The 12,982-nt window shown below is 42.6% G+C and overlaps 1 protein-coding gene across 1 annotated transcript in view; it reads left to right on the forward strand.

Annotated features, from left to right (window-relative positions):
• Positions 1-5,147: 5,147 nt before the first annotated feature.
• ANKRD33B (ankyrin repeat domain 33B) overlaps positions 5,148-12,982 on the forward strand; it is a gene marked incomplete at both ends in the record, with an annotated part of 44,653 nt that continues 36,818 nt past the window's right edge. Inside the window, one exon of the mRNA XM_080340100.1 lies at positions 5,148-5,579. Coding sequence (XP_080196226.1) covers positions 5,148-5,579 — 432 coding nt within the window. The remainder of the gene's footprint in view (positions 5,580-12,982) is intronic.

Here is a 12,982-nt window from a genome sequence, read left to right on the forward strand (position 1 = left end):
AATTACTAACATTTAGCAAGGTGTTTGCTAATATTTCTTATTCTCTGTCCCCACTCTCATCATTCAGCTCAAGTCTTTGGTTTCTAGGAAACATTGCTGCTTCCACCCATAGCTCCTTAGCAGATGTTACCTCCCAGATCAAGCAGGATTTCACAGCAAATCTTACCCAGATTTTAGGAAAACTGAGGCTCCAACTCTGCTGCTTCCAAAGGGCTTTGTAAGTGGGGTGGTTTTAGTAAGTTCTGCTGAACCTGTTCATTTGGAAATGCTCTCCCCACCTACCCCTGCAAATCAGGTAAACAGGAAAACAAATGCTGTCTCTCTTTGGTTCTTTCTAATTGACAGGAACCATTCCCTAAGTGATCTCTTCAACTTAATTCTTAAACTTTACCTTGAATGTCTTCTTTGCCCTTGCCTCCCCAACATTAACACTCAAGTACAGTACATTGCCTGATGTCTTTTGCCTAGCTTAATTACGCTTCTGTGCCTCACATCAGCTAGCCTGTTTATACCCTGCTACAGCCCTAGCAAAGAATTAAAAAAAAAAAGGCAAAATAAATATGGGGTTGGATTTATTAGCCTACCAGCCCTGCCAAGAACTCAGCAACTGCAGGGACCAATTTGCCTACATCCATGCCTAAATATTGTACGAGGCTAACTTCAAGCAGCCAGTTTTATCGCAGTGACCAGTCTGCTTTGAGAATAAACGTAAGGCTTGGAGGCGCTAATAATGAAAGCACAAATTGCTATCAGTCTGTCTCCAAAAATCAAAATGATGCTGTCAGGAAAAAGCAATATCCCACCTCTTTTAGTGCCTTGTTTCCCTCAGTACCCACGTTTCCTCCACAGAGAGCCCCGTGGCACCTGTTGTGACCTGCAGCATGGACTAGGTTCATGTTGCAGTGATGCTGGCTTAGGTCATGCCACCAAACCCATTCCCCATGTTTGCCTTTCAGAGTCTTCAGCTCCTCTCTCATCTGTGAAGATGAGCAGATTGCTCAAGGGAGGCTTCCTTATGCTCTGAATACTTCCTTCGGTGGCTCTGGTGGAAGCGTCAAAGAGGGATCCAGTGCCCACAAAAAACATCTTCTATGCATCTCAAAAAAAGAGCTTTTATAAGTCATTCAAGAGAGAAAGAAGTGAGACAGCTCTTTTGTTCAACAGTGTGATATTTCTGTTTGTACTGCTAGGTAACAATACACTGTCTCATCTTTTCATCTGCTCCTGGCACAAACATACAAAGCAATGGATGAGGAACCAAATGGCTGCAAAAAACCCTATCTCACATGAAACCAAGAATTTATAAAACCCTTTAAATCACTGAAACAGCTTGAGTTGCCAGTTTGTGGGAATATACCAGGAAGGTGCATAAACAGTGTCAAAACCTCACCAACAGAAGCTAACTAGGCCTCACATTCTCATCTAATAGATTTTTAGAGTCAGACAAACTGAGGATGAGAACCCCGGAATTTCAAAAGTGGGGGCATAGATATCAGATGCATAAAAATAAAACATTAACAGGCTTCTAGTTAATCAGAAATTTCAGATACCTAAACAATGTAAGTATTTTTAAATTTTATTTAATTAAAGAGATGAATGCTTTTGTTCTGACTAGTTTTCATTACAAGAACACTGGCAATAACTTTCAGTGTGTTGCGAATATTTGCCTTAGGTTAAATTATTGAATGTGGAAGAACACATAACACTCACTGAATCTTCATACTTATTTTACTACTGCATGTGAATCTCATTAAATCTCAGTCTCAAAATTGTTTATAAATGAAATGTCTTACAAACTTTGACAAGGCAAATTGGAGGTACCTGATGCTATTGTCATTCTAGAAATTGATTTCTTCAAGGGAAGCTCTGTCTGCATAGGGCCGGGTGGGACCTGCTCTGGATATTTTACTTTCCTGCCTTGCTAATTCTCAGTAATAAATTTTGATGAGATAATGATAATGACTAATAATTCTGGGCTATTTGCTTTAAGATTATAACCTTTATTTCTTTGCTTTTGTTACAAAATTTATAAATACCAGTATTTAACTTAAATGAAGTTAACTGATATCTTTTCTAGATTAAAAGTTTGAGGCCATCCTCTTAAAAATGCCATGAAAATGGCTTTTTATGATAATTAGAAGGCATCCATAGACCTATTCTATGGCATTTCTTCATGTTGATTTGATTTGCACAATGAAGCACAAATTACAAGAAACGCTATTTGCCACGTACAAGCTGTGTCACTGAAAGAACTGAGAAACCAGGTATAATCTATTTTAAATCTATAACCATGCTCAAGCAGACTAGCCCTGGTGGGAGCCTCTGTGCTGACAAGATAAATGGCTGCAGTGTCATCTTAGGGAACCATGTAACAGTTTATGTCTGATTAACTGCACCTTTCTGTGATAGCTTGTTGTCAAGCTGCATGGAGATTAAATAATTTGAACTACCACCTCAACAGCAGTAGTAGAAGTGAAAAATTCAATGTCAAAAACACAGTGTATTTTCTGTACCAGGCTGACAACTTGCTATGAAAGCTCAAGCCATATAACACTGTTCTTTGAGAGAAAGAATGAAAGTGTCAAGCTTAGCAGAGAGAAAACAGCTTTTGTCTCTGAGGTCCCTGTAGAACCACTACAGCTGTGGTAGCGAACAGATTCATTTTTTCTCCATTAATAAGCCAATAAGGTAAACTCTGAACAGAGGATAAAAATATTATTATTTTCAGTATAAAACTTGTTTTTGTTGTTGTTGTTATATAGAATAACTGCTGTTTCACTCTGGTTAGACTTAGGGTTTTTCAAGTTTGGGGTGTTTATTATTTTTTTCCTTGTTTTGTTTGGTTTTTGGTTTTGCTTTTACTATTCAGAGTTACTGTTGCCTGCATCTTTACTAACATATTTCATATAAATCAACAACAACAAAAAAAGAATCTGGCAAATAAAGTAAATCTTTATTCTTGTGGTAGAAACAAAGCAAGTGTATTTGATTAATCCGCTCTTAGAGATGAGCTGAATCTTCACCCCAAAAGATTTTTGTTCCTCTCCGATTAGAATTAGTTTTATTTTCCTGCTTTGCAAAGTTACTGGAGTCAAATGTCTTCCTGAGCTTTTATGGTGAGTTCAGGCTGACAACATGCAAATACTCCCTGCCAGCTGCAGGGTCTGAAGAAAAAAATGGAGTTCTTCCAAAACACAGGTGGTACTCCAGGAAATATTAACATTCTGTTGAGTAGATCAGTGGCCACACTAACTAAGCAGGAAACAAAAAGTTAAATTAGTGGAGCCCTTAAAATTTGTGACTGCAAATACTTAAAAAATGGATAGGCAAAAAGAGTAAAAAGTTAATCCTACAGAGCTGTCATGCTGCAGGTAAAGCCAACTTGGAACTGTTTGATTTGGGAGCATACACATACAGCAGCATCAGAGTAAGGGCTTTTCTTTACTCAAAGAAATAAGTGGAGACTGGTAACATCGGCATGAATGTGGCTGGTAATGTACTTCAGCAGTGATCTCAGAGGTGTCTGAAGGTGAGAGAAGTTTAATCTCCTTTCTTCCCAGTTTAGCTTCTTCACAGAAGCAGCCAATCAGGGAGCTATTTATTACTAATTCTGATTACAGATATCCTTCTGCTAGGCGCTGGGCTAACCCTGCTAGTTAGAGATCAGCAAGAAGCCACCGAGCTTTGTACCACCAGTGACGTCTGAAAGACTGTAAACACCTACTACTCAGACTCCTTTATTCACAGTCACATTTTACTTTCCATTCATACCTTCTTTCAGTGAAAAAGTGTGCATCATACTCTACCTCTCCTTATGCAAAAACACCAGCTTGTTTCTCTCCCATCAGGCAGACAGGTGCTCAGACCCTGGACCTGCTGAAGCATAATGTATATATGAGGTTTGCTTCAAAGTGCTGTTGAAGAAAGCAAATATCCCATTTTGTCGGACAAAAGGCTTTCCCCCACCATTTCCCTGACAGAGAACAGTGCTAATCCATAGCATCTGGAAAGGCAAAAGATTTCAGAAGGACTGTGACAAAGCAAGAACTCGATGTATACGTGCGTTATTCCTTTCAACCTAATATCCAAATGTCTTTGATAAAAACTACATGCTTGACATCTCTACTGTCAGGGCTGAGTTATGTGATTTAATGAATAATTTGCTTTAAACTAAGCTATCCTTCAAAGCATTCAAATTCTGTATAGTATTTTTCCTTAGTTTCAATATTACATAATTATACATATACACAGGCTAATTGTATTCCTGGAAAAGTTTCACATACATCGCTGTAATCACGGTTTTCAGGACCGTGCATATTGTGCTAAAGGACCCAGTGGCAGCCTCTGCCCCACCTGTCCCGGGTACCGCCGGCCCTGCTCCCGCTGCCTCTCCCACCGGCCGGTGGGCTTGCAGTGAGTGATCCCTTCACACGGAAGCGCAACCGCCGCCGAGATACCAAGGAAGCCGCTTGACTGAGGGGCACGGCGGCTTCGCAGGCCCGGTGGAGGAGTCTGGAGGTTCTCTGGAAATTCAGGTTTCCCACCTGTCAGCTGCAATTTAGCTGCGCAGCGCGCAAGGAGCAGCCGCGGCTGCTGCCCGCTCCCCCCGCAAAGCGCTTTTACACCGTGCCCCTGATGTCAGCGCGCTAAGCCGGAGCCCCAATCTTCTCAAAGAGATGCTGAGCGGATTACAGGCCAGGAGTTTGCGAACTGCCTCTTCCCCCCAGATCTGCCCTCCTTGCCTGCAGCCTGTGCCCGCTTACCTCCGCCGCTCTGCTGGGCCGGCGGCGCTAAGCAGACTCGGACCAGCCCCCGGGGAATTCCCGAGCGACAGCATGCCCCGGCCCGGGGGCGGCCGCCCGCCGGGCTGCTGCAGGGCGACCCACGGGAGGGGTCTGAAACTTGCGTGAGTGGGGCAGAGGGATCCCCTGCCCGCCTCAGGTTTGCACAGGGAAGAGCCGCAACTCCCGGCGGGGCAGCGCTCGGTGGGCGGGTAGGGGCTGCTGGGCGCGCCGGCCGCCGTGAGCGCCCCCCCGGGCAGCACCCCGCGGGCGGCGGGCGAGGGCGGCCCGGAGGAGCCGCTGGCCGCGGCGCCGGGCGCCGCTCGGTGCGGAGGGGAGCTCCCGCGTCCCGGCCCCGGGGCCACCATGGTGCTGCTCTCGGGGGACGGGGAGCAGCTGGCCGGGGAGCGGGTCTGCCCCGCGCCGGCGGCGGCGAACGAGCTGCCCAGCACCGAAGCGGAGGGCAGCCCCGAGCAGGGGGCGGCGGGAGCTACCGCCGAGGGGCTGGACGAAGAAGAGGACGAGGAGGATGAGGAGGAAGAGGACTGCGAGGAGTACGAGGATTTCTCCGAGCTGCCCGACACCTTCAGCATCGCCTCGGACGACTCCTTCTACCCGCCGCGGGCGCTGGAGGACGACGAGGAGGACCGCTGGTCCCTGGAGCAAGAGGATCGCGACAGCCCCGAGGCGCTCACCCTCTTCCGAGCCTGCTGCACCAACAACACCATCGTACTCAAGGCGCTCATCCGCCAAGGCCCCGAGGAGGAGGAGGTGCGGGAGACCGACCGCAACCGCCGGGTGAGCATCCCGTAGAGTGACCCTCCCCACCCCCGGGCCCTCCCCCGTGGAGCAGAGCCGGGCGGGAGCGTGGGGCCAGGCGTGGGTTGGGTGACACTGCTTTATTTATGGTTTTTTTTTTTAGTTCCCCCCAAAATGTAAGCTTGCTTCCAATTCCTAGAATGCCAAGCAGCTCTTGGGGTATTCCTGTGATAAAATCAGACTTTTTGGAGTTCTCCTGGTATTTGTTTTGCTGCTGGTGAACTACGTTGAGGGCTTGTGTCAGTGCAAGGTTTGTGGTTCAGTTTTTGCGTGTTACTTAGTTAATTGAAGGGACAGAAGTGGACTTGACTAAATGAGAAGGTGAAAACTTGGAAAAGATTTTCCAGGTAACATGTAACTGAGACATCTAAGCAACAATATGGAAGATTAGCAACAGCAACTCCTGTCACTAGTGTTACTACAATTTATGTTTAAGGAATTTTTACTTGTAGTTTGCATAAACAGTCTCAGAAAAATTTTCTATGACTAGTCTATGACTGGAATGTTTTGAAAGAAGGCTTAAGTCATTTTAATTGAGCAAGCAACTTCTGTATTCTGGCAAAATAAGGAGTCTTTGCATCGAAAATAACACAATGATTTTGGTTTGAGGCTGTTTAGACAGGGGCTTTTTTGTTTCTCAGATGTATGTACTTGTAGGAATTTTCCTACAAAATTTCTTTACCTCCCCACTAAAGGATTGTTTTTAATACAGATTTTCTAGTGATCTGATTTGCAGTCAGCTTCTGCAAAAAGATACATATAGAAAAAGTTGTATTAACACATCTGAGGGGACAGCAACCTATAGCATGGGGGTGCGAATGAGCAGCAGAGGGTAGAGATTTTTTTAAATCAACTTTTCTGCCCGGGCCAACATATGGTGTAGTTATAGTCTGTAACATGTGAGATCCAAATGTATATTACAGGAGCTTTTGAAGATGCTACAGATCCATCTATCCTGTATCTGAGGTCTGAACCTGAGCTGGAGCCTGAACCCAGGCCTGGCATTGTGTGAACACTCACCTCTGCTGATGCCCATTGATTCAGTGTGCCTTGGGTGTGTGATGGTGGGGGAACTTTGGCCCCACCATATGTGTGGTGTAAAAGACCAAGTGCCTCATGGCTGTCCTTTCTGAATGGGTGGCCTTCCCACTCAGCAGAGGGTATGCAGCTGGCTGTGGAGATGGAGGCATCCTCCGTCTCAGGTCATACAGAGCTGAGTCGGGGAATATGAACAAATTGAACGTAGACACCAGCCCTCAGCCTACAGCAGCTCCTTCTGCAGAGATGAACAGATCAGGGTTGTGAGAAAAGTGAATTTACCAGCCCTCCCTTCACCATCCCACTTCCCCACTTCCCCTGTTCTTTATCTTTTCAGCTTCCTACAAAAGAAACAAAATTGTAGTTTGAATCCAAACTCAAAGTTAAAAAAAACAACAACAACAACAACTTTTTCTCTACTTAAGCAGATATTCCATTTGACCTGAAATTAAACTTTGACACCAAATTCTGTTTTCTGCTTTTTTTTGATGAAAACAATGTAAAAGAAGTTCAGTAACTCAGCAGCTTCTGGAAGCCTCATTAACCATGTGGGAGACATGAGTCCAAGTTCTCTCGCCGCATGAGGGGATATAAACCTTCACAAAGTGCCCTAATTACAGCAGTATAGAGCAGGGCAGTCTAACTTTTCCAGGCAGACGGGAATGGGATGGGAGCAACCTTTCTGCTGGGGAGTCAAAATGTCAGGTGTGACTGCAGTCCTGACATCCCCACAGGAGACGTCAAGGCAAATTCACATTATTTTGCAATAGAAAACCACCTTTTTTTCAGAGACTTTTACCTGGCAAAAGGGAAGTTTTGCTTAGGTCTTTTATCACTCTTTCTGTAGATTTCTGCAGCTCTTGAATTTGAGCGTCATATAAAGTCATTGCACAATACCCATAAATAAAACTTAGTTTTACTGCCAAAAGGTAACTGAACGAATTACATACACTACTTGTGGTAATAAAATTTTTCAGTTGCTGAAATCTGTACTGTTGGCTTTCAGCATCTTCTTTGACCAGGATAATATTTGTTTACAATACTATCCAGCATGTATTTATTGGAAAGCATGTTTTATTTATTTTTAGCTGTGAACAAATGAACTGAACTTTCAATTCTTCGAAGATTTTGTTTCTTTTCTGTGAGGCAGGAGAGAGAAAGAAGAGTAACTTGCTTTTTGAGAAGTGGGATGGTGAAGGAAGGGCTGTCCAACTGTTTTCACCATCATGATCTGATAACCTGTGTTATGTATGTACAACTCAGTTTCGTTTTTGCAATTTAAAATGACTTATTTTTTCTAAGTAAACAGAGCATGTAACAGGTTATGGTAGTTAGACAATGCCATATTTTGATTCTGAAAGTAATTACACTCAAATCTTATAACGTGGAGAAGAAACTTCTAGTGTTTAAATTCTTGAAACAAATTTGGGCACAAACAGCTAGAGTTTTGCCATTGATTTGCTTGTAAATATTGACATTGGCCCTAAAGCAACTCTCATGGGGAAAATTAATATTTGAAGGAAATAATTTCTGAAAATGCTAAGATGCAGTGGTAACCTTACTTATTTTCCTCAATATTTTTTTAAATCAAAATATATCAATTCTCTCATTTGAGATAATTTTCCAAGCCTGGATAGCAGCTTTTTGTGGGATTTCTGTGGGAGTGTCTTTTTCCTATGTTCTGTTTGTGAGCTGCAGAACCCGCCAGGCACAGGTTTCCATTGTGTTCACCTTCCTGCATTAAACCAGACTCCACAGCATTCGATTTATTAGTCACCACGTGTAGCCTGAAGACCAGTACCTTCCTGGTCTTGTTTTCATTACTGTCAAGGCAACAACAGTTTATATATAATTGTCTGCACAGGATCCCCAAAGGGTTGATCCCCACATCTTCTGTTGTACTGCTGTCTGTATATGGAGTCCCAAAAGACTGACTTGGTGCTGCTCGTTTCCTTGCAAAATGTAATACCAAAATATCTGGAAAACAACTATGGCAGCATATAATATGCTAATGGTAGATCGTGCAGGACAACCTCTCATTTGTTAATACTGATGTATTTACCTGCCTTATGCTGACAATAAAGAGGGATTTGCAAACGTATGAGAAAAACGTGGCTCTGATGAAATCTCCTGACTCGGCTGAAACCAGAGTGTCATCCGATAATGATGCTACTTTTCTCCACGTGTTGTGAGGACTGGTTTTGCTTCCTTACCAGTCACACTTCCAGAATTTCAGGTATTTGCATCTCATAAATTTAACATCACTTAATATTAAATCTTGCCTGGAGACCAGGGTTATATATACTCAGAAAGACAGAGTTTCAAAATCCAGTGTTACCTAACCACAGAACGCAAGCAAATTTAGAAGTTTTCTGTGACAACAGAGAAGGCAATAAGGGATGGGGAAGAGAGAGAAGGCAAAGAACATTCTCATGACAGATCGAAAATAATCACTGCACCTCATCCTCAGAAAGATTTTGTGTTAACAATCCACGTGGTTTAGTCTGTATTAGTAGGTATTCTGTAACTCTGTGTTTTGGAGCTGATACATGTGCAAAAATATTCTATCAGAGTCTTTTTCAGCTTTTGATTTTTATGTCATTGTTCAGTGAGTCTTTTGTCTGCTTCCACAGTGGCTAGGAACCAATCTGCGGTTAAACACTTTATTGTAAGTATACCATTACGGAGTGGGGATCATACATTTGTGATCTTTGCTTTGCCCCTTTAAAAAGTGTGAAGACAAAATGATCTGTGTGATTCAGCTCGTAAACTCTTCCTTCTCCTTTCAGAAAATACTCCTAAATCTATAGATGAGTACAGTTGACTTTTCTTGTTAATATTTTATGCAAGATGATGTTGATTAGTACTGCTCTGACATAAGTTTTCTTTGAGACACGGTAGTTCTGGAGCTCCGTCACCAAGTGGAGCTGGATTTGTTTGTTTGTTCCCCTGTCCTTTTTCTGCTGAAGGAAGAAAACAGAGTTTTCAAGACTATTGTTGTTCTTCATGATCTACATTTATTTTGAATTCCCCTCTCATGATACTTAGTAGAAAAACACAAATAAAGAATTATCTGGGGAGGGACAACAACGCATCAGAAACCTGGAAGTTGCTGTTACTGAATAAACAAAAATAAGGTAGCTATATCCTGGCTAGAAACCTATCTGAAAAGTTGTGAGAACATAGGGTTGTGATAACTATGGAAGTAAGCCCGAAGAAGTGGGAGCGGGAAAGAAGTTTCCTGGGGAGGATTCATACCACAGTGTAGTGCACAAATTCGGACTATGGTCCCCCCTGCTCTCCTCAGCAGAGAGGAGTGGGTTTCTCCCGAGGCTGATTCAGGCTTCTATGTTATGCTTGTCCTCTAACTGCTGTCCCGTCACCCCCTGCCGAAGAGCCTCCCTCTGCTGCCTTTTGAGAGAGTTTGCAGAGACCAGGCACATGGAACTCATTGTTTGGGCACCGTACATACCTCCTGAAGGGGGCATGCTGCATTGGAGAACATCAGCGAGCAACCCCCTGAATCGAGTGGAGATGTTTCTCTGAATACAACTGAGGTTTGTTTGAGCATTGCTGGCTGTAAAAGGGTGTTTTGGAATGGCATCACTCACCCAGTCTCCTTATTGAACCCATAACAGAGTTTGAAGCATCAGACATGTCAAACTGGTCTCCCAGCCCTACGCTGCAGACTGCTCCTCTGGGAGGCAAAGTAGCCCACAGGCTTTGTACTGCCACAGTGAGACTGCTTCAGGCAAATTGGCTAGTTTAGGGAGCGTTACCCTTCAGAGTTTTTCGCCGAGACATGCATAGTGAGTACTCCATGGAGTTGACGCCCGATTTTGTCTTTGCCAAAGGTCTGCGCTCCTGAAATTGTGACTGTCTGAGAAGGACAGAGAGACTGTGGTTGAGTTTTGGCTTTCCAGGTAAAGGAATATTGTACTGGATGATACTTTTCTAGAAAGTCAGGTATCACAAAAAGTACGAGAGCTTGTGTAACGCTCCATTAACTTATTTTTATTGTTTTTGTTATCTTCATGATGCTAACTTGCAAAAATAAAAAAAAAATAGGAATGCAGCATTTTGTGGTGAGGGATAAAGCTCTCCTTGCCACATCTTGTTTTTCAGTTGTCATGGCACATAGCTTAAGTCATCCCATGTCAGAAAAAGGATTTGAAGAATGTCATCTGCTATAGCACTGGGAACTTTTTTCATATTTTCATAGGCAGTTTCAGTTCCCTCACACTGTCATACAAGTTATTCTCATGGGAGGGATTGTATAGAAACTTAACATCTTGACACTAAACTGTGAAAGGGAACTTTTTAGGGTGGAAAAAGTTTTTAAAAGACCCTAACGGCAAAAGTAATTTAACTTAAAACCTTCAGAAAAGTACAGAAATACGCAAGTGCCCTAGAAAAAGTCCCTGGAAATATGTATGTTTCTAAAAAGGAAGTGAGTAAGCAAGGCAAGGCAAAGAATAGTAGATGGCAAAACACAGAAGCTGCTGCGAAAAAATTTGGAACCCTTCAAATAATGTAATTACGTCTCAGGGGAATCCACCAGAAATGAGTACATAGAGCACAGAAAACATGAAGTCAGTCGGCTCAGATGGAATTCGGTAAGCTAGTCAGAGTATGGACCAGATTGATACAGAGAGCTACTGGGAGGTGTTGTCAGCAGAGAGTGGGCAAGTCAGCTGTCTGCCTGCTCGTCTGCATTTGTCTGAAGTGTTAGGTGAGTAATGCCTTTGTAAATCTGGCACAGAAACCTCTGTGTTAAAATAACTCAACTGAAGAAGAAGTATATGCATGGAACATAGTTTCTATGGAATAAAGAGAAAAATCAATAAGGACCATGAGGGTGCTTAGACATAAAGAATGGAAATGCAGGTCTTTAGCAGACCACTGGAAAAGTGTGGCCACACCTGCTGCATCGTCCATGCAGAAGGATAGACAGGTAGTAAGATATGTTTATAGACAGGTAGTAGATATAGTTTGTACCTAGTGTAAAAAGCAGCATAAGCTAACAGATAGAACTCTTATGGAAATTGATAGATACAGATTTGAAGACCTCATCAACATGAGGAAGCTGTACAAATTTAATCTAGTTGCAAGAGATGCAGCTTTTAGAAAAAGCACATGAAGAGCAGTTTCCTTGAGGAATTCTGACAAATTGCTTAATGCAAGATGTACAGAACAGAGGAGTTGATTTTAGCCTGACAGTAGCCCAGAAGTAAAGGTCATAGCAATCTTTTGTGCTAGTTTAAGCAGTGTTTCATGTTATTATCTTAAATCAAGTATGTGGACTTGCAGAGCTCCTCAGAGATGCATCAATGAGCCCAGTTACCCAGCTGAGCACAGGTTGACTCCAGATGTAATAAAATATAGCTGCATTCAAAATCTAACAAGACTGGTTGTCTGTGACATCTGTCACCGATAATTATCACAGACCTATAAGGATGTCTTTAGTAGAATGTGTCTGCAACACAGGTGAGAAATGTGACCTCAGGATGTTGTATTGCATTTTTCCAAGAGAATATTTGAGGTTTATTTCACAGTGCACAACGTGACACTGCTAATTCCTTCATCCCATTAGGAAATGAAAATTTATATTATTGTGGGGAACTACTCAAGAAGGAATATTTGCATTAATTTTCTATCTTAAACATTCCTAAGATTCTTTCCCTGAAGTTTTATTGGGGCATAAAATGCTCTCCAAAATTCAAGATTTAGATAAAATTTGGTTTATTGTATTATTTGGAAGTACTGCAGAGGTGTTGTAAACAGGCAGCTTCCAATAAAAGTTCCTTTTGATGCTGAAGCTGCAAAAAATGAGTAGGTCTAAAAGAACTTAAGAGAAAGGAGCTTCAGAAAAGTCCATAAAGAGCAATTTGCTTTAGAAAAGTCAGGTGTAAATCCTGCAATAAAGGAGGTGGGAAAAGGCAGTAACATTGCTCTCCTCCTTGCTTATGGTGGGACTTAAGACTCTCATGCAGAAGACTTAGGTTTTTGACTGCTGCCTGATACAGGGTAAGAAAACTCTGGAGCTATCCTGAGATACGAAAAGTAATATTTTAAAGAGGATATGATAAGACCGAAACCAAACCAAGCTGTAGCTCCATGTTGTTTTGTGAGGGTATTCAGGCATTCAGTTTTGAACCATTCAGTCAGTTTCAGTGTGCATCAACATATGTAAAGACTGCATGACTATATGGAGAAACCCTGCATTGTTTTGATCCCAGCACCTCTACTCATGCTTGACATACCAACATAGACACTAATGGCAGTGATTAATCTCTGGGTACTGTTGTTTTTCTACCTCCCCCTTGTCAAAAGCTAAGATTTAT

Source organism: Nesoenas mayeri (assembly GCF_963082525.1).
Source record: "Nesoenas mayeri genome assembly, chromosome: 2".
Taxonomy (NCBI): Eukaryota; Metazoa; Chordata; class Aves; order Columbiformes; family Columbidae; genus Nesoenas; species Nesoenas mayeri.